This window comes from Schistocerca nitens, chromosome 1 (assembly GCF_023898315.1).
Source record: "Schistocerca nitens isolate TAMUIC-IGC-003100 chromosome 1, iqSchNite1.1, whole genome shotgun sequence".
In the NCBI taxonomy this organism is placed as follows: Eukaryota; Metazoa; Arthropoda; class Insecta; order Orthoptera; family Acrididae; genus Schistocerca; species Schistocerca nitens.
In genome coordinates, this window is record NC_064614.1 from 1,106,758,200 (window position 1) to 1,106,777,640 (window position 19,441).

Below are 19,441 nucleotides of genomic sequence, written 5' to 3' on the forward strand. Positions count from 1 at the left end.
ACACACACACACACACACACACTGAATGTGATGCATAATCTATTATTATATAAAAACTTTTATATTTATTCACACTTCAAACAAATATGTTAATGTACACATGTTAGCAAGTTTGAAAGTGCAAGAGAGAAAAACTGTACCATTCCACTTTGCTGTTCACAAACACTAAGATTTCAATTGTTTTGGTAAAACTAAGCATTTAAAGTTCAGGAATGAGAACATTATCCTAAGAGTAAATCAAGTATGACAACAAGATCTGAGTAGCCATTGAAATCATGAAATTGCTCCAGCAATCTTACCAAACAACCATGTGCACTTGCAGGTGGTCAATGATTTGTACATTTTGCAGTTTTTCTGTCAAAACAGCGTCTTTTTCATATTCGTACGACACACTTCAAAAATTAGAGTATTTAAGAATGTGACAATCTTAACAGAAAAATACATATCAACAGCATGCCTTAAGACATCAGCATCACAATTTTGAAGTGAAGCATTTGAAGACAAAACACCTTAAAGCAAATTACAATCAAAAGGGATAATGTAAGCATTTTTTATTCAAGATGGTAATACAAATAAAAATGTTAATCCAAAATTAATATTTTGGTGTTGCAGTTACATAGTCCTGTAGTAAGAACACAGTACCACAAAATATTCAATACTGATGTTTTCCTTCCAGGATATAATTTACAGGTTTTGTATAAAATTATAATTTAAAACACTGAACAGTATCACTACACAATTATACCATGTAACCATATCAAATGAAAAAAATAAGAAAGTACTTCTATGATTTTTGTACCTGTATTTTTTCATTTGTACATATAAAAATGGAGATTTACCATATTTACCTGATAAGACGATGCTTTTTCCCGATACAGGGTTAGCTTACATTTGCAGATAAAGCTTTGATTGATGAGGTCAACGAGTAGTAGTAGTGGAGAAGAAGTAGTAGCAGTATAGTAATAGCAGTATATTTGCAGATGAAGCTTTGGTGGTTGAGGTCACATGCAAAATTAATTCGATAATTTCTGAAGGTTAGGTGGCGTGCAGTTGCACATGGCTGAATGTGGGGAGGGTAGTGCAAGCAGGCAGCAAATTTCTCTCATGCATCCCCTATACCTTGTTTACTGAATGTGTACCATGTTTAAGTTTAAACTGGAGTTCACCTGAATGTGAATGTTGTTGAAACGGGAAATGACTGACAATGAGATAGTTCAATGTATTTCAATAGGAGACTAATTCTAAGATATGTTCACTGTGAAGACTCAAAACATGGCAGAATAAATAAAACACTTAAGATCAACAATGGTATGAAGCAGTTATTTCACAGCCGGACTGATGAGTTTAAAGGTTGGCAACAAATGATGCAACACTGACAGCCCGAAGTGATAAGATTTCTGCTAATTCAGAAAGGAGGGGCATAGAGAAGAACATAAAGTTGTTATTCAGTTTGCTTACCATATTTATCCACATGTAAGTTGTGTCCAAGAAAGTGTCTGTGGCTTAGATTCAGGAGCAAAACCTAAGGAAGTTCTGAATAATGCCACTAGAAGCCACTTTAAGTACTTATTTTGCCACATCAGCTTTTTTTTTTTAGTATTGAATGTTAATTATTTTTATCACGGGAAAATATAAATTTATTTTTGTTCATCTTTGAATTTAGCAGTTTTTCAAATATTCATAGTAATAAATCTCTATTCTCATCAAAATGGACTTTATGGAACTTGCAGAAGTTGGCAAGCATGATAAATACAATTTTACATTTTGACAGCTCCAGCTTCGTTCAAAAGCTCTCAGCACAAATCAATGTACATCGAGCCATTTCTCAATGCTGCCTGTATTCATGATTTAACAAAAAGGGTTTCACTCCTTAATTTCATATTCATGAACACAAATAAGATCCACATTTGAACATCAGCATTTTTATATACAAACTTTTATAAACCCGTTATTTCCACGAGAGATTTCTACATCTATGATTGATATGAATCATATGCTATCCACTCAGCATGCAATGGCTGAAACTTTCCTGCTGCACTGAAACCCCCTCCCATAACTTCATTTTTGTTTCTTCCACTGGCCCCTACGCAAATGAGAGCAGTGCTCCTTACGTTTACAGACAGCATTTGGATTTCACCCTTTGTTTCAGTCCACTTTAGTACTTTTGTGAAATAATACGTTTTAGTCTACCATATGAAGTATGTTCACTACACCACGAAGTTGGAAACAGAAGTGATTTCTCTTGTCACGAAATCATCAAATCATGCTGCAGGTCAGCGACACAGGATCAACAAGAGTAATGCGAGACAGTGAAGGCAGCAAAAGGAACCACTTTCAGCTCGTTCCAGCAATAGAAAAACGTTTCTGGGCCAAAATGTGGCTGCTACCGTATGCTAGAAGGTGTACTGAATGATTTGGTTAGGGAGAAGTGACCGAAGTGCTTACGCATGAGTGCAGAAATCATCTAAGTTAAAGCAAACAAAGTTACTAGACAGAAAAAAAATCATGAATTTCAGAGGAAGCCACAGTTGGGTTGCCCATATGAAACATTCGACAATGATGATCTTCTTGGTCAGTTACATAATCCCAATGAAACTCCTGTGTATTTTGATATGCCAACAAATAATGTTGTAAAGCAAAGGGGAACAAAGACATCAAGATACTGTCCACAGATGGTGGAAAGCAGTGCATGTCTGTCATGCTTGCTTGTGCCACCAATGGCAATGAACTGCCATCTTTCATTGTTTTTAAATGAAAGATGTTACCCAAGCCCAAGGTATTTTCAAAAAGTGTTATTGTACATGCTAACAAAAGTGGCTGGTTCAGAGGACATGGTATTGTGCTTGTACTAGATTCATACATACTTCTCTGGACATAAACAGAAAGTTAGTAGAGGGTAGAACGGACTTTGCTGTAATTCCAGGATTGATGACATCGATTCTACGGCCATTAGATGTTTGTTTAAACAAACCACTTTAAGAACAAACTTAAAAATGTGTACACACAATGGCTAATGAAGCATGATAGGCAATTAATGCCTACAGAACCTGTAGAGCATGCGAGTTTGTCTCAACTCTGTGGAAATATATCCAGAATGAAACTGTCTATCACACATTTAAAAAATGCTGTTTCTAACACACTTTATGGCACAGAGGATGATTTTCTCTACAAGAGAGTAGTGACAAGGAATCTAGAGACGACGACTCAGAATCATAAGATAAAACTATTATGAAGAATATACTTATGATAGTAAAATAAAATTTCCATTTTGTACTTCCAGTTTTTACTTCTAAGTCAGTTTTCATATAGATATGTGACTGTATCCAGCCAGTCAGTGCGCCTATGATATAACAAATGAAAAAGACAGGGTGTATGTTCATTATGTGTGTATGTATGTAATAGTTATTTATGTCTTTTTGTTCTAAATGTGTATTCTTGTTTTCCACATTATAAGGGCTTCTCTGTAGTGAGACTCCTCTGACGTCATCATTCACAGCCCACCTGTGTCTAGTCCCTATTACGGCTATCTCTATTCTAGACAGCCATGCCCTAATGTGTTTGTCGAACAACAGTGACAGATGTAGAAGGATGCTGCAGGAGAAGATTTTCCGCAGTGGTCAATACTTACAGTTCACACTTTGTATGTATCACTTGTGGTGGAAATGATTCTGTTTAGAATGTCTGCTCCAAATCAGTGGATTGACTATGCAGATGGGTCTTTGCTAAATTTAAGTCATTTAAATCACATTCGATACTCTGTAGTTTCATTGAATGGGAAAAATACATATAAAAGAAAAACTTTAGATGAAATTCATGTGATATGGAAAGCCTGATGTACAGCTAACAGGAGTTGCAGTACAGCATGTAAAAGTGTTAGTGGCCCCAGTTGCCCTGTTCAACTCTGAATATTTGTGAATTCTCACTGCTGTCAGCGTGTGCAGGGTAACAGTAATTTTAAGTAATCAACAGACTAAATTTAATCCCACACAAGTTACTACAAATAAGTACTATTCTCCGTAAATCCATGGGAAATGGGTCAACTTTGTACTTCACCCACCAATGATGAGCCACATCCGTTATGATTTTTAAGTGCAGCTCAAAATGAGGGTATTTTCTGCTGCACTGATGAGGATAAGGGTGGCGTTTACGTCACTATGCAGTGCACCACTAGCTCTGAAACTTCCTGTGGTGTTTCACAAAAACTATTTTGGTACCAGTGTCATTTAATTTGAGAAAACACTGCATCTGTTTACAATACAAAGTACTATTTATTTAATTATATTTTTTTGAAGACAGATCTCAAGGCATTTTATACCATTTGGGCCTTAGCACCTGGAAGCAATGGCTGTGTGAACAAGTTGTGTTTGCTTGAATGTGTGCATTTTCTACCTGTGAACAAGAACTTCATCCAAAAGCTTAAATATTTCTAGTATTCTTTTTCATTATTTCTATGTGGCGAGTTACAATACATTCTTTCCATTCTATTGTTCGTATGGAGGCAATAAACTAAAAATCCTCCCCCTCCCCCACCCAACGCGCGCGCGCGCACACGCACACACACACACACACACACACACACACACACACACACACACACACACACACACACACACACACACGTATGTATGTTCACAAAAACCAATATTCTCAAGCCACACACTAAGAAGGTAAATAAAATTCTGTAATGATTAACAACAGCTGCTACAACAGCAGCAACCCGTTCCTCTTTATAAGAATTATCCTTGAACAAAAATTTCATTAGCTTCTTAACACAACAAGGAGAAATAAACAGTAGTAACATCAAGCGTGACACTGACTTGACTTGATCATGAGAGAGTATCTAACATTTGGTCTCAATGTCATTATCCTCATCACAGTAGCATAACTAAAAGCAAAGGTCGACGTGGGATTCCAACTTATTTGATACCTTTTTAATAATTTCTCAGATAAGGAGAGAGATTCACTATAAAACTTTTATTTCTGGCATACAGAAAAATCAGTATAATATGAAGTTTCCGCAAAAGAGAAAGGTTCTCTCTAAAGTAATTAAGAAATTCTTGAAGGGTTAGTTCATCCGAAACTTCAAACCAATCTCACAGTCTCCATTATCACAATATTTTATTTTTTGCACTGCAATTTGATCTGAAAATGCAAAGAGAGGTGAAGGCAAATTAAAAACTCCATTCTTGAATAGTACGAGACAAATTAAACCATCAACAACTGAAGTAGTTGAGCTAGTAGGGAGAATTTTCTTGCCCGCTATGAACTTGCTTTAACAGTAATTACGTAAAATTTTGATGGTTCGAAACTGCCACAATGAAGTCCACATGGAAATTAGTGTAATATTTTTCAAATTACAGTGATTTTATATTAAGTTCTTTGAGGTTCTCCTAAGCTGGCAATGTCTTCATTGGGCAGCTAACTTTATCATGATCTACAGCCGATTACCGCAATTCTCTGCTGATAGAACTGAGAATCAGACAGGAACAAATTTGAGGATCTCTGTCTCCACACACTGTTTTGAGATATACCATATAGTTCAACTTTCATTTCAGCAGCAACAATATAACCCAAATGCAATGTATCAACAGAAAATTCTAACAGTTCTAGAAGACGTCCAGGCCAGAATGACTGTCCTCTGGAAATAAACTAATGAAGTGTAAATCGGCTAGTAGCTGACATATATGAATATTGTATTGCTTCTGCCCTAACAGCATCTGGCACATCTTCAAAACTAAAAGCGTACAGATCAACATCTTATTTTACATACTACAATACCTCTAATGGCTGAACATCTAGTAATTGCAGTGTCTTTTCAGCAAATGATGGATCCTCCAAAAATTTTGCAGCATAAGGCATAAATAATTCATCAGCCCACTGTAATATGCTCAACTGCATTTGGAAAATTCTATAGAGTACATATTGGGATGCTCTATTCTGGAGGATTTTGAGACAGATTCTGTTGGAAATAGCACAAACAATACTTTTTGTGCCAAATTCAAGAAAAGCTTTCAGTAGGGAACAATGGTGCCCTTCATAAATTTGACATCGGTGGTATACAGAGCATTTGCAATACTGTCTAATTCTCCAAAACAATTTTCCAATTTTTTTTTCACTCCAGGGCCAGCCCTTGTGTCATAAGTAATTATATTTTGAAGACATAGTCATGGACTTTATACCATTTGCAGCTACTGTCCACAGGGGTTTTTACACATCTGTAGACCGGAACAATATCTATTCAGATGGTTTAGTCAATGAAGTCCATCTTAAGTGTCAACACCTAACATTGCAAAGTTTTAAGGAGCTCTGGATGCTATTGCTCCAGTATATAAACATTCTGGGAAATCTTTCCCGAACCTTGCTATCTGTTAATTGGGTCAACTGCCCAATGGAGCATAGCATTCTTCAGTCATCTAAAACAAATGAATAGGTGAACAAAGAACTTTAAAATATAGCCACTGGAAAAATGGATTAAATTTTTCAAGACCTTTCATAACTTACTGTGCATCAATGCTTCCTACAGCTGCATCAACTAGAGGTAAATCTGGCTTGTAATTTTTTTGAAAATAGGAGAAGAATGTCAACTTGCAGCTCAATGTCAATTGCATCACCTTTCCTTATTCTATCTGCCAGTTTCAAAACTCATCAAAATCCCAACGTCCCAAGCTAAGGGGAACATTTTGCATTGTTTAACAAATTTGTGGGAGGCCAAGAATGCCATATGTATCTGCACTGTAGGCCATAAATGGACAAAGATTCATTCACGATGATACAGTTTTCACAAACCATTTGTTTTTACCTAATTTTAGTCTCTGGAAAATTTCCAGCAAGAATAATACAGAAACAGAGGAAACATGCTTCAAAATAATTAGAATAAATGCTTACCTCTTGTTTTAACATGTTAATTGTCAGTTCCTTTTCATCCAGATTTTTCTGCATGGTTGCCATGTGAGACTCCATAGTCGTTAATTTTGTTTCTAACACAGACATCTGAAAAACATTTCCTCAAATGAACAATATGAAAGAACAGTAATTTAAACCCACTGCTATTTCTATACTTGAAAAAGTAAAGCATAAATACTTTCGGCAGAGTGGAGGGATGGGCTGAGCAAGCTCGTTTTGTACTATGAAGTATTTAATTTAGAGAACTGCACAACAATTAACATCTCATTTATATGCCAATCTACTATTCAGTGTCTGCACTTTACATCGGCAGCTTGAATAGACACCTGAAGTGCATAGTTATTGGTCACACTGGTCGTTTATGACAGCATGGAGCAAGTCTATGGGCTGGTCCAAATACATAAACCTATTTGGAGTGGTGCAAACTTTTAGACATTATAGTTCCTTCTGTAACAAATTCATCCACAAAAACTAGTGTACTACTAATGGATAGAAGGTGATGTAAACCACCATTTTCTGGCACTAAGACTGTAGGAGGTTTTGATCTTAGAGTGGTAAAAGGTGTAGCCTTGTTACTTTTAAGGACAAGGAATTTTTTGTAAACAATGTAAAAAACAAGACATCATTGATTTTCGTAACGGTTTTTATGAAATCTCATGAAATTTGATATTTCTCTAATTCTCATGGAAAATGTTTAACATATGAAAGCCGTAGTTTACTCATATTGGTAACAAACTTATTCAATGTTGAAAATGTATCTTTTTTTCCTCACGGCAAGGTTACTGTGTAACCTTGAACGGATTGTTTCTTTGCTTAATATAAAATTAATGCCTTAGAAGTGCCATCAGATGAAAACATGCTCTTTCCAACAAATTAATCCGGTAAAATGGCACCTGTTTGTTTGCATACATCAACCAATTATAGTACAGGATGGGTGAAATATCAGTATCATCACCACTGAGTTCACATGTGATGGAGGGAAGAATTTACATTATACTGCACATGAAACATATCTTTTATGGAATCATGTTCATTGGCTTCATCAACTGAACCAAATTCCAACCTTACTTAGACAACGGGCTGTGTCATGAATCACATTATGCCACATGTCTGAAGTTGCAACTGGTAGCTGAAAGCAAATAGCAAACACAGCAGACTGTAAGTTGTTTTCCACATTTTTGAAGCTTAAACTCTTTCACTAGCATTGGGATGTATGTTTTCTATGATAGATTATTAGGCTACCAGTGGGAATTTGTTGCATGTTATTGCTATGTATCTATGCCCCGTTAGCAAGAAGCAGCCTGCTAAAGATTAGCAGAATTCTTGTAATATCAACTTGCGCTTATAGATTGTGCTATATTGATATTTCATTGTTAACACACTGCTCCACTCCTCTCTGTACTGTCAGATGGAATTAGTTCGTGCCTGCAGATTGGCAAACCCAATGAACAGATTTGGAATATGAGCTACTGTCATACCTTCCTGGTCAATACAAGGATTTGTGCACACATGTTCGTGTTTGCCATATTTACTGCCTGTAACATGGGTTAACTTTGAGAATTCTCTATTCACAGGTGTGTTTTTTTACTGTATGGTTGTTTTTGTGCAATACTCTGAAACCTGGTGATACTTATAAATAACCCTGTGTGTCCAACCCCCTCCTGTGTTCGAAAGGTGGGAAATACACTCCTGGAAATTGAAATAAGAACACCGTGAATACATTGTTCCAGGAAGGGGAAACTTTATTGACACATTCCTGGGGTCAGATACATCACATGATCACACTGACAGAACCACAGGCACATAGACACAGGCAACAGAGCATGCACAATGTCGGCACTAGTACAGTGTATATCCACCTTTCGCAGCAATGCAGGCTGCTATTCTCCCATGCAGACGATCGTAGAGATGCTGGATGTAGTCCTGTGGAACGGCTTGCCATGCCATTTCCACCTGGCGCCTCAGTTGGATCAGCGTTCGTGCTGGACGTGCAGACCGCGTGAGACGACGCTTCATCCAGTCCCAAACATGCTCAATGGGGGACAGATCCGGAGATCTTGCTGGCCAGGGTAGTTGACTGACACCTTCTAGAGCACGTTGGGTGGCACGGGATACATGCGGACGTGCATTGTCCTGTTGGAACAGCAAGTTCCCTTGCCGGTCTAGGAATGGTAGAACGATGGGTTCGATGACGGTTTGGATGTACCGTGCACTATTCAGTGTCCCCTCGACCATCACCAGTGGTGTACGGCCAGTGTAGGAGATCGCTCCCCACACCATGATGCCGGGTGTTGGCCCTGTGTGCCTCGGTCGTATGCAGTCCTGATTGTGGCGCTCACCTGCACGGCGCCAAACACGCATACGACCATCATTGGCACCAAGGCAGAAGCGACTCTCATCGTTGAAGACGACACGTCTCCATTCGTCCCTCCATTCACGCCTGTCGCGACACCACTGGAGGCGGGCTGCACGATGTTGGGGCGTGAGCGGAAGACGGCCTAACGGTGTGCAGGACCGTAGCCCAGCTTCATGGAGACGGTTGCGAATGGTCCTCGCCGATACCCCAGGAGCAACAGTGTCCCTAATTTGCTGGGAAGTGGCGGTGTGGTCCCCTACGGCACTGTGTAGGATCCTACGGTCTTGGCGTGCATCCGTGCGTCGCTGCGGTCCGGTCCCAGGTCGACGGGCACGTGCACCTACCGCCGACCACTGGCAACAACATCGATGTACTGTGGAGACCTCACGCCCCACGTGTTGAGCAATTCGGCGGTACGTCCACCCGGCCTCCCGCATGCCCACTATACGCCCTCGCTCAAAGTCCGTCAACTGCACATACGGTTGACGTCCACGCTGTCGCGGCATGCTACCAGTGTTAAAGACTGCGATGGAGCTCCGTATGCCACGGCAAACTGGCTGACACTGACGGCGGCGGTGCACAAATGCTGCGCAGCTAGCGCCATTCGACGGCCAACACCGCGGTTCCTGGTGTGTCCGCTGTGCCGTGCGTGTGATCATTGCTTGTACAGCCCTCTCGCAGTGTCCGGAGCAAGTATGGTGGGTCTGACACACCGGTGTCAATGTGTTCTTTTTTCCATTTCCAGGAGTGTATTTTTCCTACTGTTATCTGTCATTACAAAATTAATTACACCACACATTCGCAATGCCTTCCATTAAAAAAGGTTGAGGAAAGGATTAAGTGTTATAGTTGATGGTTTTTGTATTGATACTTGTGCAATACAAAAATATACAATGTAACTGATGCACTACATTAAAATTCTACCCCAAATGTCTTTCACACAATTTGATATGATAAAGTATTGGCAAACTTGAAGCGTGAAAAATGAAGAGTTTGAAGATGGCTTCATTATCATGGCAAAATTAAGTTGTTACTAAACTACCAAGCTTCCGAGAAAATGTTAAGAGAAAACACTCAATAGAGATGAAGGAAACACTGAAACAGGCATCTCTTATAGCCACTGGGCTGTGCAATGTGTGTTCGCAGCCGAAGATTTTGTTTCAGTCTTAGAACCATTACTTCTACTACTGCTGACATGGCAAAGAGTCCTATGTATATCTGGAACTGCAGTTCTCAGCCATGTTAATTTTCTGAAGGCGTATAGATTCCTTCACAATTTAGCAGAAAAACAACTTTCCACAAACGTCTGCTATTATGCTGAAGGCAGTGTGTTTCATGTTCAAATACAGACTCCAAGCAGCTGATTTCCCACTATGGTAGGGAGCAGAAAAACTGGCAGCTGGAAGGGTAAGTGTAGAAGGCACCCCCTCTACCTTTTCTATGCACTTCACCCCACTCATATCCTCACCACAAAGTCGCCACAAGTCAGAACTCTTAAGCCTTCAGTCCTCGCGTGTTGAGCCAAACACAGCAAACTACACCATCAGACAAAGTTCTCTGTGATACGGTGTCCAAAAATGGCACCTAGCATATTCCAATAACTATTTCAGAATCAGAAGGAGACCATGACTTATTTTGAACAATTTATTAGGACTGAAAACATATGTAAAAAAAGCTTGGAAAATATTTTGGTGAAACAGCAGCCTCTCCACTGCATTATCACATGTTTGGAAAACATGTTACAGCCAGACACTACTACTGCTCACCTGTTAAATAATAAAGCAATTTTGGTTTTTACTACCAGAACGTTTACCGTATTTACTCGAATCTAAGCCGCACTTTTTTTCCGGTTTTTGTAATCCAAAAAACTGCCTGCGGCTTAGAATCGAGTGCAAAGCAAGTGGGAGTTCTGAAAAATGTTGGTAGGTGCCGCCACAATGAACTTCTGCTGTCGAATATATGTAGCGCTACACAGGCATGGTTTGTAGGCACAAAGATAAATACTGGCGCCAAAACCTCTGCGTCAGTAAATAATTTTTTTTTTTAAAAAAAAAGGTGGAAGATGAGCTTTTTTTCTCCGCCCCGAGTTTCGACCACTGCATTTTCATACATTATCCAAAGAAGTAAATACAAACTCCGTATTGTTCATCTTCAAATGTAGCAGAATTTCAATGTACTACGAAACTCCGACTGGCAAGACTGTTTGGGATGTTTGTCAATATGGCCAACTCTACGTTCTGAAATTTTTCCTATCTGTGACAAGAGATGGTTGCTAATAGGAACTTTTATGAATTGTGAATCACATGCAGTATTCTCTTCACCATAAGAATAATACGAATATAAACATTTTGCCATGTTTTCTTTTGTGTTTGCTGCTATCTCATTTAAATCTTGCCTGCCTAATAAACTACGAAACTAGAGTGGGACAACAGCAAACGTGGAAGAATATATGTACCGTGTCATGTTTATATTCGTATTAAGTGATACAGTCAGAAATGAAGCACGGCAACTGACTAGATTTTCAAATCTAAGATGACTAATTTCTGTGCAGAATTTGATGTACTAAAGAAGCGGCCGCAAAGATTTTCAAACTGAGAAAAATTTTCGCTAAACTCTCATTCAGAACATGTCCTATCATACGCAGTCTATTATTTGGTTCTTGTTGATCATTATCAAAGAAACAGCAGTGTAAGTAAGAACAAATAGCAGTCTCTTGCCATTGTTTCGCTAATGAGACGATTCCTCTCTCTCTCTTTTTTTTTTTTTTTTTTATTGTTAGCGGCAGTAGCGCGCACAAAAGCAAGCTATGCCGCGAGCGGCGACAGTCCGTAAACACGCACTATCAGAATGCGACAAACAATGCATGACACAGTACAGTAATCTATTTTCAGCTTAGAGTGACGTAAACACCTATAACAAAGAAAACGGCACTTATCAGATCAAAGCAAAATAAGCAATCGATTCAAACCAGACGAAGCATGTGAAAAAGGAAGGGTACCCATATAAATACGGACGGAGCGCCTGACGCATAGCAATGGCTACCTGGTAAAGCTTAACTGCTCAGCTTACGACTCGAACCAAACTACTGTAGCTGTATCGTCATTCATTCGACCTAAATTGTCTCATATTACAATGGACCAACTTTGTTTCGATTTGGAGGTGCACCCTAAACCTCTTCTCTCCCCTTGAATTTCGAGTCTCAAATTTCAGGTGCGGCTTAGATTCGGGAATTTTTTTTTCCTTGATTTCCGAGTCTCATTTTACAGGTGCGGCTTAGATTCGAGTGCGGCTTATATTCGAGTAAATACGGTAAGTATTCCTTTACAGTGCACATTAATTTAGACATCTGTACAAAGCAGAAAACTGGTTTCTGAAGTGCTCACAGCTTTGGGGGAGAGAAGGAACAACATACATTTAATGCAACAGATTGTTGTTTCATTGTCCCATTCAGAAGACACAATCTGAGGAGTCATTTGAAGCAATGATAAGGTTTTAACAAACTTTTCTCAGATTCCTTCCTTCAGAAAGTAATTTTCTTGCTGATTTTCAGTGTGGCAGTGTATGGAAGTGAAACAGAGACGATAAATAGTTTAGACAAGAAGAGAATAGAAGCTCTTGAAATTTGGTGCTACAGAAGAATGCTGAAGATTAGATGGGTAGATCACATAACTAATGAGGAGGTATTGAATAGAATTCAGGAGAAGAGGAGTTTGTGGCACAACTTGACCAGAAGACGGGACCGGTTGGTAGGACATATCTGAGGCATCAAGGGATCACCAATTTAGTATTGGAGGGCAGCGTGAAGGGTAAACATCGTACAGGGAGACCAAGAGATGAATACACTAAGCAGATTCAGAAGGATGTAGGCTGCAGTAGGTACTGGGAGATGAAAAAGCTTGCACAGGATAGAGTAGCATGGAGAGCTGCATCAAACCAGTCTCAGGACTGAAGACCACCACCACAACAACAACAAATGCACTTTATGTAGTCTTCTACAATAACAATTGCTTCCTCGAGTAAATGCGTACTTTCATTCTGAATGTGCAGTTTCTGAATACGACCCTTCCTTTCACTAGGGCCTACACATCTTCTAGGGGCTTCTGTTGGCAGTAGTGAGCTGGCACTCTACATTGTGGCCAATTTCTGCTGCTAAGCTGGCAATTTCATATTGATTATAAAGGTGCTTGCAGTATCTGAATTCCTCCAACATCTATGCTTTTGTATAGTGGTCCTAGCCATTAACTGGTCTTATTCAAGACAATCACAAAATCCCTTTCCAAATCACGTAGTAGGTCTAAAACCCACTGTTTAAAAACATCACTATTTCTTGATTAGCATTGAATTTGCAAGATGTTAATATTAGCTTTGCACTTTTGATAAACCCATATTCAGATTCCACATAACAAACAGGTCTCTTTTCTTTGCTAGGTCTCACAAAGGTAAAAAGGGTGACAGTTTACTTTCCTGATATTGTACCTTTTTCACATAAAAGTAGGTCCAGCTGCTGCAATGATCTCTTCATAAGAATGCATCTTCCATTGATGCATTTTCTGTACCTAAATCATGAAGATTTCAGAATTCTTCCACTGCTAGCTTTTGTCTTGTAGGATGTCATAAAATTCTAATACAGTGAAATGAAAAATGAATTTCTAGAAATTGTCCAAATCAGTGGCAGTTCTTCCACTCATCTCTTTTCTTGGAGACAAACATATCCTGACCACAGGTTTCCATTTCCTGTGTGTCTGCAGATATTCTGTGTACAATGTGTAGGGAAAACCACATGGCTTTGCAGTTGCAATCTGTGGTGCTGATAAGATTTCATTTCTTCTGGCACTGTCTTTAATGTTGCAATTGCTCAGACATCTTAACCAGCAAACAAAAATATCAGTACAGCCCAAAGAAAATCACTGTCCTCTTCACAAACACACTTCCATGAAGTGTAGACATAAGCAAATGCTGGACAAGCTGCAGCACCATGAACGAAGTGCAATATCGTCAAGGGTCCAGTCAACTATGTGTGTTCATTTGGTAGCTGTTGCTTCCTACAATGCTATGTGGATGGTACCCATTGACAGAAATGACACTGTGGCAATAATAAATTGTGGACCAAGCCAGACTAGACTAAAGGCTTCTCACTAACACTTTGAAATGGAGAGCTGACTTACCCCTCTCAACTACCATTTTCACTGCTCTCTAGAATAGTGGTGTGTTGACTTACAGGGGAATAATGTCATTGAAGAGAATCCTTTCTTTTAAAAACTTTAAAGCATATGGTTGCAAAGCATTTTTTCTGTAAATGGTATTTAAAAGATTTAATAAGTTTGTTTTTTGTAACAAAAATGTGTGTGCTGTCAATAAATATAAGGTAACTGAAACATAAAAGCACATTTTCAATGTTACAGTGAGAAACTCTGAAATAAGACACAAAGAATATACAGTACTTGAAAAAACAAGCCAGCAGAAATTAGCTGCATGTGCGCACAATGAAACATTAATTTCTAGAAGTTGTCCAAATCAGTGGCAGTTCTTCAACTCGTCTCTTTTCTTGGAAACAAACATATCCTAACCACAGGTTTCCATTTCCACGCACGCGCACAGAGAGAGAGAGAGAGAGAGAGAGAGAGAGAGAGAGAGAGAGAGAGAATACGAATTGTCTGGCAACCCTACCCTGTCACCAAGTGGCACAATATACAACAGTCAAGGAGTTTTTTAAAAAAACTCACACTTGTGTTTGTTATGTGACTGCCTGCTTAAAATTTGAATAAAATCCCAGATAAATTTCAAATTTATTACATATGATGTATTCCAGAGGGTCTATGATCAGGTGGCAGTTTCCATCTATAGCTCAGGTACATTGCTCCTGGGAAACATATGGAGCTACTTGGCGTACTTTAACAATATATCTAGAAAAGCTTGTAAACAGAGTATGTGTTATCTTCAAATGCAATCTATACAATGTAGATGCACATGACTGCAGATATTTAGACGTGTTTCCCACCTGAGACAAAAACTGCAAATTGATTAAGCAAAGCCTCTTAAATGCATTGTGAATAAGAAATTTGAAATTTAGTGACTGGTTACTTTCAGTTCTTGTTTATAGCCCAGCAATATTTTAATGACACCTGTCATGGAAATACACATTTTTCAGAATGTATAAGGACAGACAGTGCCTCCATGTGTGTTGTATGTCGACTAGTCACAAACCCAAAGAGCAAATTTTAACATATTCTATGATCTCTCTTGTCTAATCTCAGTTTACAGCAAATTATCACTTTCAATCATTATGACAAATGGAAATGTGCACATGAAGTATGTCATTACATTTGGGCAAGATGCTGCGAGTTTTTTTGTGGTAGGGGAAAAATAATAATAATAATAAAAACAGTAATGGGCAAATTGCTCTGAACAATATGTAATATTGGGTCAAGAACCTTAAGGACAATGAAATCTAAATACTCTAAATGTGGAATTCTGGGATGAACAATACAACGAAAAGATAAGATTGCTACGTGCCTAAAAGATGACGCACTGAGTTGCATAAGGCGCAACGAAAAGGTACATTTACAGTTATACAGGGTGGCGCAGGGAAACGGGAAATTTCGAAATAACGTCATTTCCATGAATAAATTCATAAAACTAGTAATATATTAACGAAAGTGAATGTATTCAGTATGCCATTATTCAGTATGTCTTTACAATCAAAATGTCCAAAAGTGTCTCTTTACTTTTTAAAGATGACATCGGAAAGATGTGCTCCCATTCGGCATTCACACTCTAACAGCCTGTTATGAAAACTCTGGAAAGTGCGGTGTAACAAATCTTGGGGAATGGCTGTGGTTTCGTTTTCAATGTTCTCCTTCAGTTCATGGATTGTTGCAGGACGTGTATGGTACACCTTGCCTTTAAGATATCCCCACAGGAAGAAGTCGCACACACTAAGATCAGGAGATCTCGCAAGCCATGCAATGTCACCGTTACGTGAAATAATGCGTCTTCCAAACAATTGACGAACTGCTGCCATCGACTGTCGAGCAGTGTGTGACGTGGCTCCGTCCTGCTGAAACCACATGTTTTCGACGTTAAGATTAAGCTCGTACAGTCTCAGTGTAAAGAATGTCTGAAGCATTTCAACATATCGAGCGGATATTACTGTCACTGCACTACCATTCTCACGTTCAAAAAAATAAGGGCCGATAACACCATGACATGATACAGCACACCATATTGTGACCTTGGCGCTATGTAGTGGTTGCTGGTAAAACTCACAAGGATTGTCCTGTGCCCAATAACGAAAATTCTGTTTGTTCACGAATCCGTTCAGGTGGAAATAGGCTTCGTCTGATATCCATAAGTTACCAAGGAAATTCGCGTCCTCGTTGATTTTAGCCAATATCTGGCTACTGGGTCTCGTTCATGTAAGTGTTGCACAATCTGCAACTTATAGGGATGGAAGTCTAATTCGTGCAGTATTCTTTGTAAGCTTCGTCGCTTAATCCCTAGCGAAGATGCATGCTGTCGAACGGAGCGGCGAGGACTTCTCTCGATTGCAGCTCTAGCAGCTGCAATGTTCTCTGGGGTACGTACCGTTGGAATGCCACCTGGAGGTTTCTTTTTCAAGGCAGATCCTGTTTCTTCAAAATTACGCACCCATGTTGCAATCGCATGCGCAGATGGGACACGTCCATGACGTCCAAGCTGGTAATGCTGTCGAAATGTTCTCTGCGCGGCAGTCGCACTATCACCATTTTTGTAAAACGCTCTCACAGCTACTGCACATTCCGCACCAGTCCAATTCTCCACGATTACTAAATGGCAATGCATTCACATCAATTGTGCAAAGTTTCGAACATCTGCCAGGGCTACAGTGCTGCCAACTGTAACGTTCAAAATTTCCCACTCCCCTGCACCACCCAGTATTTTGGCCAAAGCCTTCCTGAGAAAAAGTAATACATGCACACTCATTCACACAAGCAAGCAAATCTCACGCACACGACTGCCATCTCTGGCTGCTTGGTACACCCTACTAGATGTAAGTCAATCTGACAAGCAAGTAGGCATTTGCAGTTACCTTTTTCGAAAGTACACGTTGTGTCCATAAAAGGTTGCATGTATTTGTGTATAAACTGCCATTTCACTACAAAATCCAACCTGAGGACATGTCACGATAGAAGGCATCCGCAGAGAGAATTTTGGTGAAAATTGATGGAAACGAGGCATTCCCTGATTTCAACGGTTTCTCAGACGAGGCTACATTCCACATTTGCGGCACAGTAAATAAGCACAATTGCCGCTTATGGAGAACTGAACCCCCACCCCCACATTGTGATAGAATGCAAATGTGACTCTCCAAAAATGAATGTGTGGTGTGGACTGTTAATGGACAGGGTTATAAGGCTGATTCTTCTTCACGGAGCCTACAGTTAAGCCAATACTGTACTCAGACATGTTGAAGCTGTATCCTGTGCCCAAACTTCCTTGTGACATGATCTACCAGACCTGAACTGTCGTATTCGTGAGACATCACAAATGTTACATCTTTAATGCTGCAAAACACTTGGGGAGAAATGGAATACATATAATGGTGTCCATCACACCATTAATGGTGTGCATATAAAGGTGTATTATGCTGTGTCAATAAAAATCTTGGGTTACCATACTTTTAGAAACATACTGGCAATAAATACCTCAATTACTTGTCAAGTTAATAGATTTTTATTATTATCTATTCTACATATATACCCCAGAAGTCACCATATGGTGTGTGGTGGAAGGAATGCTGTACCACTACTAGGCACTCCATTTACTGTTCCACTCGCAAACAGAGTGAAGAAAGACAACTATCTATATGCCTCGCTATAAGCCTTAATTTCTCGTATATTTTCTTAATGGCCCTTACAAGAAATGTATGCTGACTGCAGTAGAATCTTTCTGCAGTCAGCTTCAAATGCCTGTTCTCTAAATTTTCTCAACAGTGCTCCTCAAAAGGATCACCACCTTCACTTCACCGATTCCCATTCGAGTTCCCAAGCACCTCCGTAATACTCGCTTGCTGCTTGAACCTATCAGTAAGAAATCTAGCAGCCTGCCTCAGAACTGCTTTGGTATTTACCTTTAACCAGACTTGGTGCAGATCCCAACACACTAGCAGTGCTCAAGAACAGGCCACACTAGCATCCTATACTTTGTCTCCTTTCCAGGTGAACCACATCTTCCTAAATTCTCCCAATAAACTGAAGTCAATTATCTGTCTTTGCTATCACAATCCTCACATGCTTGTTCCATTTCATATCACTTAGTAACGTTATGCCCAGACATCTGAACGATGTGACTGTCAAGCAGGACACTAATAACACTATTTTAACATAAAGAGCCTTTTTCCCCTACTCATCTGCATTAACTTATGTTTTTCTACATATAGATAGTTGGTTGATTGGGGTTTAAGGGACCAAACAGCAAGGTCAGCAGTTCCTTGTTTCAAAGGCGGTCCATTCGGACGGATTTACATCTCAGAAGAGTCATAACGATAAAAAGTAAAAGGCTAAAAAATGTAAAAGTGCAGTCGTGTTGTCAATGGTGGAAACAAAAGGAGGGAAGGCAGCAAGTGGGCAACCCAAGGCTATTCTAGAGGCAAGAAATATCCCACCTCTGATGCAGTACATGCAAGACCACCTGCTATTCAAAAGCATTCAACCGCTAGAATGTAAAAGTGTGTATTGTAAAAGGAGACTAACCAAATCTAAAAAGCAATAAAAACAGAGTAAAAGGGAGAGAAAAAGAGGATCTTGTCCAGGGAGGGGAGTCAGGAATCTCCAAACACAGCTTACAGTGGGAGAAACCCCAACCCTCACTGCCCTGCCCCTACTCCAGAGGGAGATTAAAAACCTTAGAACTGAAAATAAAAACCACTTTCACACAGGAAACTGAGAATCAGTTCAATCATCTGGGAATCGTCTGTCAATATTAAAGGTGCGGGGATAGTCTGTACTTAGTACGCAGAGCCGAAAGAAGGGGACATTCCACCAAAATGTGGTCTACTGACTGGAAGGCTCCACAACCACAAAGTGGGGGTGGCTCATTACGCAAAAGAAAACCATGGGTCAGTATGGTACGGCTGATGCAGAGACGACACAGGGTGGTCGAGTCCTTTTGGGAGAGGCAGAAGGAAGAACGCCTCGGGACAGG

General features: G+C 39.6%; 1 protein-coding gene across 1 annotated transcript in view; it reads right to left on the reverse strand.

The window, feature by feature from the left end:
* LOC126198828 (kinesin-like protein KIF23) overlaps nucleotides 1-19,441 on the reverse strand; it is a 157,951-nt gene that overhangs the window by 77,312 nt on the left and 61,198 nt on the right. Inside the window, exon 11 of the mRNA XM_049935405.1 lies at nucleotides 6,886-6,990. Coding sequence (XP_049791362.1) covers nucleotides 6,886-6,990 — 105 coding nt within the window. The remainder of the gene's footprint in view (nucleotides 1-6,885; nucleotides 6,991-19,441) is intronic.